This window comes from Haliotis asinina, chromosome 4, assembly GCF_037392515.1.
Source record: "Haliotis asinina isolate JCU_RB_2024 chromosome 4, JCU_Hal_asi_v2, whole genome shotgun sequence".
Classification (NCBI taxonomy): Eukaryota; Metazoa; Mollusca; class Gastropoda; order Lepetellida; family Haliotidae; genus Haliotis; species Haliotis asinina.
The window spans coordinates 8,504,898-8,523,635 of NC_090283.1; the positions used below are offsets into that span (position 1 = coordinate 8,504,898).

General features: G+C 40.7%; 1 protein-coding gene across 1 annotated transcript; it reads right to left on the minus strand.

Annotated features, from left to right (window-relative positions):
* Positions 1-2,862: 2,862 nt before the first annotated feature.
* On the minus strand, positions 2,863-15,097 carry LOC137282187 (polypeptide N-acetylgalactosaminyltransferase 5-like). The gene is made up of 12 exons (XM_067813919.1): positions 14,371-15,097; positions 12,304-12,448; positions 11,758-11,924; positions 10,547-10,711; positions 9,783-9,996; positions 8,856-8,973; positions 7,938-8,123; positions 7,088-7,216; positions 6,223-6,315; positions 5,552-5,677; positions 3,776-3,937; positions 2,863-3,366 (listed from the first exon to the last, which is right to left on the minus strand). The coding sequence occupies exons 1-11, from the start codon at positions 14,885-14,887 to the stop codon at positions 3,797-3,799; spliced, it is 2,001 nt and encodes a 666-aa protein (XP_067670020.1). The 5' UTR covers positions 14,888-15,097; the 3' UTR covers positions 2,863-3,366; positions 3,776-3,796.
* Positions 15,098-18,738: the final 3,641 nt, after the last annotated feature.

Consider the following 18,738-nt stretch of genomic DNA (forward strand, 5'->3'; position numbering starts at 1 on the left):
TGCAGCCAATAAGTAGTTCTTCAGACCGTTTCAGTAAAAAAAATCATCGAACTTTTCCCAGCCGGCGTTTTCCGGCAGGGGCCATGCCAAATCTTTTATCACCATCAGTATTATTTTCATAGACATCGTTGAAAGATCACCATGCTTATTTCACTGTGTGCCGTACAATGTTCAAATTCCATGTATTATCCACATAAGGTTTGACATGTACATTCTTTCCACATTTTGATGGCGTATGTTAATATACGTTTGAAATGGTCCCCAGTGAGTTTCACTGCATGCAGAATGTGTGACAACAGCGACAGCTTATAATGAATATAAACATCTATATATCGACAGTACACGAGCCAGCTTGTAACAATATCACATGCATATGGAGCTTGTACTTAGATCATGCATTGCATGTAATGGTATGCATGTGCAACTCATATGGATATATATATATATATATGGATATGAACATACACAATCACATAAGGGGGCTTCATATTAATTGGATATAAGACTGAATCGAATACTCACATCAGCTGCCAGAAGGAGTTCAGTTTGAAATTATAGATTAAATTAAAGGTGTTCCAATTCTATTTTGTAATATGAACTTTCACTAGTCCTAAATGAAAGCATGGTAGTCATGTGTGATTACTGTGTTGGGGGTTGAAGTATTCAGGTAGCCAAGTCAGGGGAACTTGCTGTTTGGCAACTGCTAGTAATTGAATCAGTGGGTCAGTATGCTGCATTTTAATTAAATGCACAGAAAGATGAACATCTCAAATTTTCATGTGAACATACACGTCCGTTGCATGCCGTTATATTCTGTTTTTAAATTATTGTAATTTGTTTAAAATAATGCATATTTCGAATCCCTTTAGTTAGGTGAAATTCCTGATATTTTCGTCTACCTTAAGAACACATTTTGTGTTGTTAGTTTCTTGGACAGCTTTTGGTGCATGAGCACAAATCAAACTCTTTAAGCCGCATTCAACCTCTTAAAGTTAACGCTATTGAGTATTTTCCTACGGCTATTACTACTGACTGTTGATAGACTGTTTACAATCTTTCGCATCCTGTTATCTTCCAACTGTCTGTCTTTTCGTTTCGATGTAACATAGTAAATTAATTACAATCTCAATTTTCAACGCCATTGTTGATATTTATTTGATGTCATAAACAGTCTCACGCAGATTTACATTGATTGAAATCCTGTTTGAGAAGAAACGTCAGTTATCTAAAGTTTAAAAGTAAATTAAATCAAAACAGTACATTTTGACTTTCGGTGGCCAATTCCAACTGTGTCTGCTGTTCTAGGAAAGAAACATATGAGTGCAGATGTACTTATTCGGATCTGTTTGCTTACTGAGTGAGTGAGTATGGTTTTATGGCGCTTTCAGTGTGATTCTTGCACGATCGCAACTGGGAACGTCAGCAAATAATATAATTACGTATTGTCGCCTTGCGGGGAATAGAACCCGGGCTTTCGGCATGACGACCAACAAATCTATCCACTTCAGTACCTAACCATCCGCACGTTTAATATGAAAACGTGGTGCAAATAGGTGGTATCGATTTGTGTACAGGTGACACATTTTACAGAACGGTTGTACTTCACCGTACCGTATGAGTTGAATGACAGGAACTCGAAGCTTCACAAGAAATGTATTGTAACATCGGTGAAGGGTAATCGGTATTCGGACGTTCTTCTTTAGAAGTAGCTCCACAGTCCTGGCAAACTCGTAGCAGCTGATGTATTGACGGACGTGGCGTCGTAATAACAACTGGCAGCTGTCACTTTGGTTTCATATTGTTGCATTTTCGTCCTTTTCTATACGACGACCACACTAATTGTACGAGGCGTGAACGTCCTCCTTTGGGATTTGTTTGGGCGTTTGCGCAGGTTTCAGCAATATTCCAGTAATATCATAGTAGGGGGCTGCAGAAATGGACTTCACGCATTGTACACATATAGTGAATCGAAATCGGCCTTCAGCGTGACGAGCGAACGCTTTAGCCACTAGGCCACCCGAGTGGTAACGATTAGCGCACATTTGCAATAAAAGCCATACAAGTAATTGCACTGTCTTCCAAACTGGGAATATCACAGTGGGTTTAGGAACCAGTGCTCTCTGCAAATTGTCTGATGTCCTTCAACAATATCAAGACTTTCATGTGTTACAAATCAGATGGAAACTGTCCGCCTTCAGCTTCAGCATATTCATCCGATACTCCCTCTGTGGCTGTGTTCTTGAAAGATGATAGCTAACTATTATTTAAGTCAGCTACATCCCGATTACAAAGAATTGTTCTCATAGCAAGTTATTTCTTTCATTCTGCCATATGTAAAGGGGAGAGTCCGGATTCTAAAACAAGCTTTAATGATAAAGCTGTTCTGATACGTTAAGGACAGTTTTGTCGTGAATAGGCTGGATTATGGGGAAAACTGGTTTGCTAAGAGTCCGGATCAGGCAACATTGATCAGCTGGCATTTGATATAACTGGTGAACATAGAGATGTGTCGATGAGGTGTTAAAAGTTAACTGGTTGAGTGTTGGTGTTATTTGTGGTCATCTTATGGTCATCTTCATGGGATACATTCGCACGTGCATTCAACAGACTCCAGTCACTGTACTACGCAAATGCCTGAAAAAACAATTAATAGAACTGTTTTTTTGACTTTCATTGTCCTTGTCAGGATTGACTTAAGTAACCCTACTCAGAAATCTTCACACAGGTTTTGACTACCTGCTCGTCCAGTGGAATTGTTGATGTTGGTTTTCAGTGTAGATTCATTCTTTGTGTTGAAACTATGATAAATCCATCACATGATAAACTAGAAATATTGTATATTATTAAGCAAATAACGCGTTAAACTAATAAGGTTTTACTAGTCTTAGTGTCCTATACGAGCATGTGGTTTCTTTCGCATCTGTAGTAGAGGTAATGACAAAGGGTAACAAGTAATATCGTTTAAATACTGATGACAGAAGTTTTGTACGGTAACTTATACATACATTCGTCCATGTATCTGCACCATGGAAATGAAACCTGGAGCTTGTAAATCATTTAAACGATACATTGAGAATCTGTATCTACTGTGAGACCAAATATTGCAGTAATTGCGACTTTGTTCCCATGACTGAAGTAACAAGAGAGTGACAGCATATTATGGCTAAAGATCTACATTTCCAATTCTTCTACTTGTATTTCTGGTCCAGAAGTTTGTTTCACAATAACGTCATCAAACGACCAATATAATATTAAGTATCCTTTTTCAGTTTTGTCTCGTCTTTGATAAACGTTGTCTTGTCTTTAAACAAAGGGCATGTTTGTCTGTTTGTTTTTAATGAAAAGAAATACAAGGTATATCAACTTCTATTACATGATTAGCCGGCATGATATTATTATCAACACATATTGTATGGAAACATGTAGCGATCGGGAGCGAAATATATTCGCATCCAAAGAACAAAGAATCTTATTTGTAAACGTTTTATTTTTTAAACAAAGTACAATGTAAATGGCAAACGTCGGATGAAGTTTATTCTCATGTCAGAAAACAGTTTGAACGAATTCCTGTTAGACGACAAACTGACAAGCTGTGATACGAGGTCCTGTCAACTTGTGTGCTGTTCTTGCAAACTTTCACACTAACAAAATATGATAAATAACCAGCAAACTCACAAAATGCACCACACACACACACACACACACACACACACACACACACACACACACACACACACACACACACACACACACACACACACACACACACACACACAAAAAGTCCGTTTCCAACACTTTACGTCTTATGTAGGTGAAACTTTGATTTCTCAAACTTCCATCTTTGTTTCGCAGTCCCGTCGCACGTTTTCACCCAAAGGGATGAATTGTCACCAGCTGTCAAGCATTTGTCTGAGTTTTTCAAAAGAAGGCATCCGTCCTGCAGATCAAACAATATGGGTCAAATTCTGCATGTGAAAACAAGGCCAAGCCGTAAGGGTTGGTTGTATGTACAAGCATCCTAGTGTCGTTTTAGAATTGCATTTGACACGTCTGACATCCTGTTAAGCAGGCAGAATCTCGTTCATTTGGTAACATTGAGTTTGGTACCTTTGAGATGACATTTGACTATTTGAGTGAGTCACACAGGAAATATTTCAGCCATAGTATGAAGGCGAAATGTCACGTACTGATAATAAATATGTTTATATTTATTTTAAAAATCTGTAAGTGAAAGGCAGTGTAACAACTAGATTATCACACATTGATTAAAACTGGTTTGAGTTCAGTGTAAATGCTAAATCATTTCCATACAACACAAACTAAAATCAGACTGTAGATCGCCAGCAACTGAAAGTAGATCACCCTATGTATTGACTTTGACCTTGAAGACTTAAAGACAAAACTCTGTTTTAAAACAACAAATCTTATCAACATAGATATTCAGTGAATTTGATCTCAAACTATTACAGCAATTTGCATTATTAAGCAACAACCTACTTTAATCAATAAAATACCAAAACGGTGAACATTTTTTAACGATCCTGTGCAGAAAATGTGGGCCACCCCCTTCACCGAATGAGGGGTGGATGAGTTGCCAACCACAATTACTGTAGGCGAAATGCGAGGTAGGCGAAATGGGAGCATCCATATCACCATGTTCGGGACCATACCTGATTACATTACTTGTTCTACTTGTGTGGATCCTTGCTGGTTTACTTCATCGTTTCACCCGCTGACGAGTTGTGAGGAAATTAGCCATAAATTAAACTTTCAAACATCCAACGTTTAAAACTCTGTCAATACTGGCAAGTCTACGAATGATATGGTGTTACGTACGCTCTAATTACAATTGGTTAATATCGTGTTTTCATCCATTATATGTATAACGACTTATCCTGAGGCCTTTATAGTTGTTTGATCTGTTGTAAAAACTAACCCCCACTGTGTTGCAAAACATATATTTTCTGAGCGTTTCTGTTTGCATATAGGAATCGGAAACGTTGTACTTCTACATAGCAGTTGTAAGTCGCAATGCTCTCACTGGAAATTTACTGTCCATCGATCACTTGATTGTATGATTTGTTTGCAGTACGCCGGCATGAGTACTGCTCTGCATCGTTAAGCAAAATAAGCAAAATAATTTCCAAGTGTATGAAACTGTAGTTAGCGGCGGATGAAAACGGAAGAGCGTGACATACCAGGTCTGGCATTGCTGACGAACTTTTTGTATTCCTTTATATTCCTTTTATTCCACCAAACGGGATTTGTTTTAAATAATGATAGCAACGCTCCTGGACTTGGTCAAAATTCTTTTGTACTTACATTCTACATTGAGCATGGGATGACAATGCAGAATCAATGCTGATAAAGCACTTCTTGAATTACTTTTGAGAAAAATAGGAAATTTCTGCTCACAATTACATAATTATGTGATCTCCAAATCGGTTACATTCGGTAAATGTACTCCTGTAATCATACATCGACATAGATACTACAGCAATATAAAGGCACAATGTATACTGTAGTGTTGCTGGACAGGAAAGGTTCTGACCTCCGTGAAGATCCAGTGGAACAGGTCATCCACATTGCAGTGGTCATCTGTGATCTTCCCTCCCCTCACACACAGTCTTTGGGCCACGCCCCCTTCTAACACGCCACTGGGGTATAACCGCCAATACTGAAACAAATATTGCCAGTGAAATAGGGTTTTGAGTATGTCATTTTTTAAAGCATAAGAGCTTAAAACCTGACATAATCGATAAATAAAGTATTCTTTTTCAAAATGTGCAAAGTTTTATGCTTTAGTCCGGCAAGTAACGATCAACCTGACAAAGACCCTAACCACCTAAGCCACTGCACTGCATTAAAATCGTAATGCTTCTCTTTTATCTGTTAATTCAGCTGAAGATGCTCTCTGATGTATGATTATCGGGTAAAGCAGAGTTGCGTCCCTTGAGCGCACCAGAAACCTGTTACAGTACGCTTTACTTCAGCAATCTCCCGTGTCTGTGTACGTGGGTTCAGCAGCATAGTTTTATGCTGATAACATGTCTGGGCACTTGTCACGGTACTCAGCTGATGCAGCTGAAATACTGCTCAAAGTCAAGGCAAAAAATTCCGAATTACCCAGTAAGAGACCCTCAAAAATGGTCTGATAATTTAACGCACACACAGACAAGTCTTGCCGCACGATATGGAACATGAGGAGCGCTATATGCAAACCTGATCCCGCCCGTTGCCATGACAGGGATTGAAGTTTGTTCCGTCTCTGCTCTTCGCACTCACACACAGTGTTGGGTGTGAAACGCTTCGAATCTGTGGAAGAATAGTCTCAGTCTACTGATCATGTGTACATATCGGGGATATCGTTCAGTACCAGCACGTGCAAACGTTTGTAAATGACATACATTTATCCTAAGATTGTCCGTATTATGATACAAATGGGTTACTACTGTTTTAGCGGCTGATTCTACTACTTTCAACCTAGGGCTTTATTCGGGATGCATTTGGAAACAAGACTGATCGCCATGTCAGTGTACTCTTAAATCCTATGTAGACGCTATGTAATTGTTTCAACATATGCGTGATAGTGTTATATTTTTTAACAATATGTATGTATGTATGTGTGTGTGTGTGTGTGTGTGTGTATGTGTGTGTGTGTGTGTGTATGTATGTATGTATGCATTCAATTTTTTTGCGTGGTTTGCGTATTAAACCACATAATATTCATTATTAAACGATGTATCCCGCAAGTTAATGTGTTGAAGAACGCATGGTCAATTACTAACAATGAAATTATAATTGTTTGTTTGCTGTGAATTGCCACACTCATGTGTATCCCACCTAACTGGCGCCGGGTTGATATAATCGATTCTGGACCAGACAATCCGGCAATCAACAGCCGATCTACGCATTTAAGTTGCGATAAGTCATGTGTCTACTAAGTCAGCTAGCCTGCCGAACCGATCCCTTTAGTCGTCTTCTCGGTCTTGTCCTCTATGGACGAAATGGCAAGTGATACCATGGGATCATATTACTGGAGAGAACAGGTTCACCTGTTCAACAAGATTAAAATCATTGTCACTACCTCTCCTGCATTTAGGACCTTGACGATGGGACACTCTGGGTATATATGTTCAATATACCATTGAAAGTCGTGACAATTGAGACTTTTACGTAGTTTCTTCCGGTCGGCAACATCACCATAGTCTCTGCCCTGAAAGGCAAGTGAACACTCCTCATCACTACAGCCGTCTGCTAAAGCAAGAGCATAGTACATATTAATAACATGTGATGTCATTATTACGTTGTAAAATGGCGGGACCAAACTTGTAAGCCGGTTCTGGTAGTATATAAAAATTCAGTCAAGTGAGTACTACAATTAGTTCCGGTGTCTGGTTAGTTACCATGTGCACACATGTCAGTCAAAGATGTTGGATAAAGGCTGAATTTGCTTAAGGCCTATCCTTTCTCTTTCCAGTGGAAATCCCCGAGACTGCGGCCACCCTTGGGTTTGTGTTGTCGTTTGGGAATCGGTACACCAAAACCAAAACGTTTTACGGTCATGAGAGGAAGATGATTCCATGTGCCCTCGATGTGTGTTGACAAGAACAAACGTCGAGGTGCACCAACTCATGGTCCCAAGGGACCAGTGAACAACATGTTTTTCTAACAAAACAATGCAATGTTAATTATGAATTGTTTGAAGTACGGGTACAAACCTCTGTAGCCATTGCTAGAATTTGCAGACAAGAAAAACAGATTTAGAGTTATCTGCCTTCCATCGATTTGCATTTGCAAAACATCAGCAATTTCCATAAACCATACGTGATTATATGTTATTCCAAATGAAAGATTACTACCGCGAAGTATCAATGAGCGGGGCATTAAAAGTAACAGAAGAATTATGAATAAAAAGACACTTATATGAAACTCACTGGTAGCACTGCATTCGCTTCATAAAACAGATACTTGAAATCATCAAGCCAGACCTCTGCCACCCGCATGGCGTTTGTGAAAACAGGGATACCACCCGGCTTCCACTTCACGGGATTCCTATAGCGATACACGTGACCCACGTGAGAACAAGGAAGTGTTTCCAAAGTCCCATTGCACATCCATATCTGAAAAAAAAATCAGACGATTTATTGTGACAGTCTTATTTATAACAATCCATCATGGCTGGTTTGTTCTTTAACGCCGCACTCAGCAATATTCCAGCTCTATGGCATCGGTCTGACATTATCGGGTCTTGAACAGACAATCCGGTGATCAACAGGATGAGCATTGATCTACGTAATTGGAATAGATGGTGTGTCAACCAAGTAAGCAAGTCTGACTACCCCATCCCCTTACGACAAGCATGGGTTGCTGAAAGCACTGCAGATGTATCCCCTAATTTTAACTCCGGAGCTTCCCTGTTCATTCACTTACACTAAAGAAGCAGAGATAACGCTCAGGTATACCAACCTTAAGATCTATCGCTTTTGATTCATTTCTACGATATAACAGACTCACATTACAATGTCTGCGTGATTCTGTGAAATTCTACATGTCAATGAAAGAGACACTAAAAAAAGAAAAATATGCGGCTTTCCTGTACACATATTGCGTACTGAGTAATGGCTTGTCAGCTCGTATGTCCATGCTGTCTTAATGTGCTTTACTTATTGAAAAAAACACATTACAGGAGTTAAACCCTTGACCGTTCCTGTCATTATTAAATGCTTAGTGTGGGGAGATCTGCAACTAATGATTGACATCTTTTGAACCAAACCTGTTCACTCTGAACCTCTGGATCTGATCCTGTTCATATTTTATTCGCTAATGTAAAGGTTAAGGAATAGAAGACGTACTTTAAAAGACAGTTCCATGTTCTCACTGCCCCAGAACACCAATCCCGGGTCAAACGTTCCAAGAGTTGTGAACCATTGTTTATCTATAGCAAACAAGCCACCGGGCATTGCAGGGGATCTGCAAGGAGACAGAGAGTTCCGTAACACATTGCATCATATTTGTGGCAGCGACTTGTAGCCAAAATTCCTCATCTGTTCAGTTTGAAAGCAATTTCCATATGATCTTTATAACTGACTCAATGTAATCGGTTTAAATTTTATTGTCACAAAGCAGAGAATACCAATCAGTCTGTCCTCATTTGTAAAGTCGAACAGTTAAACTGTTTTCAGTGAAGCATGAGACAATTTACCAAGTAAGGCGTCCTCCTATATTACGACTATCCCCTCAGCACAAGGGTCTGTACATGAACTCATAAACCCCGATGTACTTAAGTGGCATGCTACCAAACCAGTCAACCTGACCACTTTATTGCACTGGTCGCATAATACCGACGATGACCAGTTCTAACCCTTATCCGCCATTGCATGGCTGAAGTGTTGCAACGTTAACTTTCAAATCTCTCACGCACTGAGATCTTTGATAGTTCCACCTATATGGTAGGATAGGATAGTTTGTTATCATCTGTTCTTAATTATTAAGAAGCTTTCGTTTTTCCGTAGTAACAGTAACAGTAACAGTAATCTGCTTTCAGCATTTTCCCTGAAATTGAACTTGTCGCATGAGCGCCCGAGAAAGGGTCAGGATGCCAATCCCCACTGGTAGCCTCAGCCACTGAAACGCATGCCTCAAAACGGAAGTATTAAAAACCTGACGCTGCAAGGTACTACTGTCACCATGCGGCGAGTCGCTAAAACAAACCAGACAAGCCAAAATCTTCTTATCGAGGAGAAAGTAAAATAATAGTAAAAAACAATAACACAACTAACCTGATAGGATCGGTTGGTGTCTTGAGCTGATTTCTCCTCGCGTCGTGGACATGCCCCCATTTGAAGATAAAACGCTTCCAGGCAAACTCTCCTAAACGCTCGGTAGTATTTATAATTCTAATATCAAAGACTTCATGTCCAATATTGTCCACCATAGGAAAGGGCACATTCTTGGGATTCTGTCGAATACGATCTAGCAGCGGTTCTAGCCAACCTAAGATTGAGAGACAACATGTATTAAACTGTGTTATGATAATTGTGATTTGTTTTTGCCTTAATTTTTGCAGTGGGGCGGCGATTACTGAAATTTGACATGTAAAGAAGGCTTTGGCTTAACACATCACTCCTGCTCTCGATAAACTGCACTAGTCTGCTGTCTCCTCTCGAATTATCTTCAAGGTCTTTATTATTACCGTTACTCCCTTAACAGTGATAACTATCCTTCGTTCCTTACAGGCTTGATCTCCTTGTACTGTCCACCCATGAAGATCGGGAAAACATCTTCAATAACCCGTAATTGTCGAGGGATCATGGAATCGAGTGGTCCGACTCGCTAGTTCGTTTGACACTTGTCATCGTATCCTGAACTGCCTAGATCGTTTCAGCATCCATGTCATGAACATGGATACTAGATGCTATCGAAATAAATCATGACTATTAAATGGAGGTACGGCAATGCAGTGACTGACATTTGTTGGCTACCGAGTCTGGCCATCAGTGACTGACTGTGTAAACTCGTATTGTAAGAATTATATGAAATTCACCTGGAAAACACTCGATATGGGAATCAAGGAACACCAATGTCGGACCAGCAGCCACTTCATATCCGGTCAGCCTCGCTCTGATTAGACCCTGATGCTTCTGGTGTCTGAGAATCTTCACCTTGCCCAACTTTGACATATACTTTTTCAAAGGTGCCTTTAGGTGATCTGAGAGAAATTACGGAATCATTGGTATGAACATGTTAAAACAGTGACACAGTTTGTTCTTTGTCTATCAGATAGCAATATATGTGAGCAATTTCGGCAACGAAGGTGACTTCACAACTGATTTCTCAGGTACAAAAGTACATACAGACGAGCAGTCGTTGATCTAAATTCGCTGTACAAGAGCCACGTCTAGAGACGTTTACAACTGACACACAAGTTTTGGGTTTTTTTTCATTTAATACGTTGGGCACAAAGGGTCGACTGTATCACTAGCAAAGATCGTATGACGCTGTTTTATATCTTGGACAAAATATGAACACCAATGACTGGAACAGTTGGAACATTACTGGACACTGGACACTGGACACTTTGACTCATTATTCCTCTCAGGCTTTCTTGTGGATACTAGTTGTTTGGATTTATGTGGTATTTGATGTATGGTCATGGAGACCAGGGCAGATATTGGTGCCCAATTTTGGTCTTGGAGGTCTGTTGATGGGTGAAAATTCGACTCTTGACACTACAGCCCTGCCCCCAAGGAAGAACGCGTGACACACGTGACCTAGCGTTACCCTAGTCAGGTGAGCTTGTTCATAACTTGGTTCTGTTCACCAAAAGGTGATTGTGTCTCGGTGGTATAGGACGTGTGACTGTTAACACAATAAGTTAGTGCCTTGAACATGTTCAAATGTGTGGACCAAGCATGTTAAGATAGCCATCACTATTTATTTGACAGGTCATACCAACCTCAGAAACCCTTTCCTGTCTTGCATGGTGACTAACAGGTTAGTGTGATCATGCCCGCAGTCTTGACTCATGCGTGTAATTGATGCTAATGATGTCAGTCAATGCAATGTCTCATGCAGAATCTACTATTTGTATACTGAACAGCAAAAGAACACATTGTTTTAAATAGATAACATAAATGTAAACTCTTACATTAATGATATTTCATTTTTATTCTTATTTTTCTTTTCCTGTTCAGTATATATATATATAAACAGTGTCGAAACATACTCCATCGGTTAATTCTCTGGTACACATACCTTGAGTGGAGGCATCATCGACGAGAATAATCTCCCTTATGAGATGTTCAGGGGAGCGGTCAAGGACACTGTGGACAGATCTTAGGAGAGTGGACCAAGCCTCGTTATGGAAACAGATGATGACACTTGCTCTCGGCAGATTTTCTGGATATACACGTGACTTGCATCTGTAAGAAGTCATGCATAGTTTGCTAGAATATGAGAAAAAATACAGAAATGAGGTTGCGATTGGGTGCGAATAATCTGTGGTTTAGTTATTAACAACCAACCAGTAAAGATCCTGGTTAGAATTCGGCTGGTCAGGCTCCTGACCTGGTGTCACGCGTATCACAAGTACGTAGAGCGATGCTCATGCTGTTGATAACTAAATTGTCTGTCCGCTGCTCTGTTATTTACCGACCGCCGCCATATAGCTGGAATATTGCTGCAATAAACAACTCTGAATCAACCCATAAACTGATAAAACCTTGCAATGATGAAGATCAAACTCGCAGCGCAGGTTGGTGAGTTTGTGAAAGTCACGTAAATCAAGGATTGTATACTTACTCTTCTATCCTAGTATCCAGAAGACGCCGATGTACAGAGATCCTGTCGCTCACCAGTTGGTTGAAGCCATTTCTCCTCTTTCCTTCTCTGTATTCCTCCTCCTCCTGCCTCGTGTGTTTGTAGACGTAGGCAGCTCCCCACTCACCTGGGAACATAGTTGTCTACAGTTCATTCTCGATAATGTACAAGGTATGCGATGCGGTAAATATCTTTAAGTACCTACGGCACGGCTTGTTAATTTTATTATCTCTCTTTGCTGTTTTGTTTAAATGTAATTGGGGATGTCTACAGTTATAACAAACAGTTGGAGCATAAATATGACCAACCTTTCAAACGTCTTGCTTGGCATATAAGTTGTAGTTATGTCATGTTCATTGATTTATTTGATATAGGGTAAAATAATTCGGGGTCAATATTTACCGACCGTCTGTACATTTATTCATGAATGAGGTCACTTCATTTTAACAATAACCAATATATCACGTCTGTCACATCAAGCGCACAGAGGCAGAGGGACGTGCCGTTGATGTTTGGTTCTAATTATATGTTGATATATATCCAAATATAATAATAACCGTATTTATATAGGGCTAGTTATACATTACTGAGTCGGAGAGAAAGGTATGAGGAAGTGGTAGCGTCAGAAAAGGTGATTTGAACCAGATTTATTTGCAAATATCGTAGATGCACTCATGGAGCTAAATGGGAGAGTTGCATAGCGAAACCGCTGCATGGCAGGAGGATTCAGTAGCATATATTTAGTGTTATACGCCAGTGCAACGTGTGTTTTGTAGTCATATATGCTATGTAGTTTACTATTTAACATTAAACGGACGGTAATGAACTGGTCACAGTCACGCTCGTTCAAGATGTCATGTATCGGCTTACAGGCTTGTAAACTGATATGTGATATGAAAACTATACCGTTTCTGTTAACAAATGCGCCTACGTTCCCAGCATAGTGATATGAACTGAATATGAAATAATGCAGTTCAGTATTTTAATGAACTGAAGAGCGTCTGCCGGAGGAGCGGAAGAAGCCCGGTCGCGCTACAACGAAATACGTTCAACTGTTGAAGTTGTTAGTCCCTAGTAGCCTGCCACTCGCTATACATTAATGGGCGCATCAAGGGCTGGTTGGCCCGGATCAGTATAATGTGTCTGAGAGTGCTCTTTATGCTTATCTGTAGCAAGCTATCTCAGTCAGCTAGTACTATAACACCAGCTTAGGTCTAGGCTGGTACAAGCAGCACACACACACACACACATACACACACCGCATGCACGTTGTCATTTGAGCGACGTTAAACACCGGTTCCCCTGATCTGTTACGTACAACTTCCATAAAACCGATTCAAACGTCTGAGAATAACGGGCATGACCGAAGATTATGTGTTCGTGATGGCTGTGACATTATAGGGTTGGCCCCCACTGGGTGAAATGTTCTTTTCCCGGCACACAACACGAATCAGTGACCTATATGCTTCGTCAGGCTACTGACTTGCTTGAAACATGTCATCGTACAAGTCAAATCATTGATTACAGAACAGACTCCTTTCCTGTTTACTGGGTTCCGTCATATTGCGCAATTTAGTGCGATAACCAGTCCACATTTTATAATCTAATACATTTAACTGGATTCATAAATATTTATCAGTAATCAGTAGGCACTTGCAAATTTCTCCTTGTAATCTTTGCCAACGTGTCGTACGGCGAGTTCCGAAAAAAGTAGATCATTGTCTGAACAAATTAATGAGTCTCTTGTTTCGGTATGCGTAGATCGATGCTCATGCATCACTGGATTTTTTTAATCCATACAAGAGTATTTACAGACCTCTACCATATAGTCGGAATATGGATTTAAACAACCGAACCTAAACAAACTAAAAGCCTATTTTAACCTCTATATATACCTTCGTAGGGTGCGTTGTTTGGCGCTCTTTAAAGAAAGGTCATAATCATAAATCACAACTATCGGGAAGTTGTATGTATAAAATGGAGATTAGTTGTGTATGAACAATGGGCAAGCGTCAGTCAGCACGAAAAATATGCATTAGCATCTCTTACCTGGCCCATCCTCCGGACTGTACTCCACAAACGGCGGATATGTCACATTACTGTCCTCTCCTCCGTACTCTTCCACGAAATATTCCACACCGTGTGTGTTCTTTTGCGAGTGCTGACCCTGATGGTCCTTCGTCTCGTCCAGGCGCCCCTGGTTCCGTCTGATTCGTTCCCCTTGATAACCTTTTCCCAGGATCGCTACCTGCCCTTGTCCTTTGAGTTGTCCTGCTGTGTCATTGAGATGTCTCCTCGTTACAACAGCCTCAACAATGTCTATTTTCATAACATTTTTACCACCATCCTCAAACGTATTATGTGATTTCAATGGCGTTTTTAAGTGATGCTCAAAAACGAAATGTTTTTCTCCAACAGCACTCCCACCTTTGGTGACGCGCTTTTCAAATGTGTCATCATCAGACAGTTGCTTGTCGACAGATTGTAGCAAAGAATAGGTTGTACACAGTAACAAAAACAACGTTGACAAGACAACAACCTTGATGATCCGAAACTTCAGCCTCATCTTTGGCTTGATTCCTGTAATATACAGTGTGTTCTGCACGAGCACAACATTCTGCCCTGTCCTGTGGTCTGTCTACAGGAAATCCATATGACAGGACGCTGCACTGTTGTGACTGTATACCGATTACAACCATAACAGGCAGAGCAGACCGAAGACGTGGTGCAGATGTTTCATCATAATGGCGAGCATACTGAATTCAATACTGTTAGTACAGTGTTGTTTTGTGTACCGCCGCAGGTAACGGTATTTAATTGTGTTACTATGTCAACGACTCATGCTGGTTATTGTCAAGATCTAAAATATAAATTTCCTTGGGGACGAAAAGGAGAAAGGAAACAAAATAACCAAAACGAAAGAAAAAATCTGGAAATATGTCTATTATCTGTTTAAGCTTCAGAAATATGATTCATGACAAGGTCCATCTCTATTACTCCAAAGGGGCACAAACCAAAAACGAAATTTTGAAAAAGCAAACATACGACGACCTCCTGTGGTTGATATTAGGAAGTATTCCTCTCTTGGAAATATTGCAACGATTTCGAGTCTAAAAACGCTTTTAATTCATTACAAAGGTGCATGCTATAATGTCCCCGATGCCCAATAGTCCTGCCGTATGTATCATATTTGTGAGAAAGCCGAAATTGATGACAAATTACTGTCAAGCAGTCAACGTTTACATAACTGAACATGACAATATTTTTTTCAAAGGAAGTGGTATCATTAGTTTGAATGATATCTCATGATGTTAATGTTATAAGGTGAAAGTGCATCCGTAATGCATCAAGAGAACCACATCAGATTCCGTATCACGACTGAACACAAAATGGAGACAGAAGATGGGGAATAAGTTAAAGATCAACATTGACATATGAACGTGGCAAAGTTTCGGCGAGGCAGGAACCCAACAAGGCTGTCCTAAGTACGAAATACATGCGTTATAGGCTGATGACGCAAGTAACAAATCACTGAACGGTACTGCTAGAGACCGTTCTAATTATAACACACAAGAGTGAATAGTGATCTTGTATATTAGCATCATCGATTTTGACGCCAGCTTGTCTGCTGTATTCACGCATTAGCAAAGGAACGCATGTACAAAGGCACGCATGACAGACAATCCAGATCGATTGTCACCCTATAGGTTCAGGCTGGCGCTGAATTTACAACGCCTAGTTGTGATGATATATTGATAACTACAAGCTAGATAACGATTAGAGTGAGCGTGTGTCTATGATCCATAGCTTACAGTATTACCTTGTTTTGTGTAAATACTGAGATACAAGATGTAAGACAACAAGCGAAGTCTGCCTTCAGTACAAACCTTGAATAAGACTGACATTTTGTGTGGTTTACTTGATGCATATTACCTTCTGAGGATCTAGATGATCCTTTGAATATATCAATCAAAAGACTTTACTGCAAATACGTCAATGGATGGTGGATGTATACTGTAGCAAACATTCTTCCATCTCGTTTTTGTAGCACGTCAATGTGAAGGACATTGCACAAAAACGGCACTCCTTTCGCGGCTTGTGTATTAGTCAGGAAAATATCAGTTTATACTGCATATTAAAGCTCGTCCCCACTCATTTTAATGCAACAAGAAACACATACACACATAAACAAACAAACACACACACACGATCGCCCATCGTTTACGCAAAGTGCTGAAAATTCAGCTACCCGGGATTTTCAGGTGCGGAGTGTGTTGGTCGCTATTAGCAATACCAGAAACTGGTTTCACATGCAAGATGGGGAATCGAACCCAGGTCCTCGGAGCGATTAGCCAATGCTTTAACGATAAGACTACCTCACATTACTTTTTAGGTTAAGTGGAGCTGTAGTAGAAACTACTTCCGCTGCACATTAATGAATTACGTACTGGTAAATGTGACATTAAAATAATAACATTATGTGACATATGCTAGCTACATAAAGACACTGTGCATTGTCAAAATATGGTGATAAGTACGAAAACAATGTCAAAGGTAATATATACTTTAATGAAGGCGATCATGAGACCAAGCAAGTCAGGAGAATTCCAATTGAGTAGTCAATCACAATGATATTACGAGTCCACAAGTGAGACAGGATCAAACGACCATGTCACAAGCTCAATAATGGGTATGTCCACAATTGGCATTGAGAACAGCAGTGTATCGATAACGCGTAGAGCCTACCAAATTTTAAACGTGTATTGAAGGCTTGTGGGATGTCACGCCAGATTCTCTCAAGTTGCAAGGTCAAGAACGTTATCTGTCAGATGAGGAAGACGGCGTAGACGTCGGTCCATCTAACCCCAAACATGCTCTATCGGGAACAGATCCCGTGAATTTGCATGTCAAGGCAGTAAGTCAACGTTGTGGTGTTGCAAGAAACCCTAAAGCAACACTTGCGGTATGAGGGCGGGCATTGTCCTGATGTAAATTAAATAAATGTTAACACAGGGCTTGGACCTTGCAGAAAGAGAATTCCCACTGGTCGGAGAATCTGATCTCTGTAGCCTACACCAGTCAAGTTGCCCTGAACAATCACCAAGGCACGTCTTTGACGTGCCGTTATTCCACACCAGATCATCACGGAAACACGACCACCAAAGCGATTCCTCTCCAAGGAACAAGGCTGTGCAAAACGCGCTGAGCAAACCTTTCTCCCACGCGTCTGTAGGCACGTCGAGGTCCATCACTCTGGGAAATGTTAAACCAGGACTCATCAGAAAAACATATCTCTACTAAAACAAGGGTCTGCTGACATGATTTCGGCACCAAATTCGGCGAGCGTTATGATGATGTTAGGATAGATCGTATGGCGGGGCGTCGTGGTCTGATCCCATGATGATGCAAACGTTGTCGCGCTGTATCGGGGTGAATACGACGGAGTCCGGGGATGGCCCGGGCAGTCAGAAACCTGTAGCGAAGATGGGGCCTCTACTTATCCATCTGTCCTGTCTTAGCGTTGTTACACGTGGACGTCCAGAACGTGGCCGACCGATGACGTCATTTGTTTTCTGGTAGCGTCTCACTAGTGCAGAAATGGTGCTCCGGTGACAGTGGAAATGTGAAGTCAGTTGTCGTTGAGACATTACCCCACGCACCATCCCAATGGCATCATGACGTTGTGCAGACGTTAGCCTTGGCATGCTAGCCGTTTAATTATTTTGAACGATCGCAAGGGCAGGGGCTGAGGCAGGGGATGGGCTTCCCAAGGTGACAGTATTGTGTGGCATTCATTTGCTCTGTTTCACTTTCCCGGAATGCACATACACCAACCTGTTGCACGTTTCAAGGACGAAACCAGTGACGTCACGGAATGTGACACGTGCATGCATGTTGGATACATGTCATTGAGTTTAAATCCTTAAATGTCTATACAGGTTTGATAAATTTAGATTTTAAATTTGTGTATGCACAGTTTCATTACATGCCTAGTATATGATGTAGATTTATGATGCATTTGCTGGCACGTGCACATTGTGTTTATCTGATAGCAGGCTAAAGAAAACCCATGTTCCACGTGCCAGCATATGCATCATGCATCATGTCCAAGTATCATGTAGATATCTACAATTATTCAGCTTATAAAACGAATAGGAGTGAGATTTTTTTTCGCGTCATCGATCAGTTCCCAATAATTATTGCGCAGACTGATGGTCATGCCGTTGGTCACTGGATTTAACTGGTCCAGGGTAGGTTCCATATGAACCGCTCCGTATCCCTGGAATATTGCTGGGTGCGGGGTAACACTAACCTCACTCACATTCCTAAGTCTGTGAATATAAGACAAAGAAATAGTGTTGGTACATATCCTCTTGTCAACATTCACGGGATGTGCAGGATGCACAGGTCTAGAAC

Excerpts from the sequence above, each read along its gene's own strand:
- LOC137282187 (XM_067813919.1), bottom strand. The coding sequence starts at position 14,887 with ATGAGGCTGAAGTTTCGGATCATCAAGGTTGTTGTCTTGTCAACGTTG. Across the intron at positions 12,449-14,370 it reads CAGTCCGGAGGATGGGCCAG|GTGAGTGGGGAGCTGCCTAC; the intron begins GTAAGAGATGCT and ends CTATGTTCCCAG. Across the intron at positions 8,974-9,782 it reads ACACCAACCGATCCTATCAG|ATCCCCTGCAATGCCCGGTG; the intron begins GTTAGTTGTGTT and ends GTCTCCTTGCAG.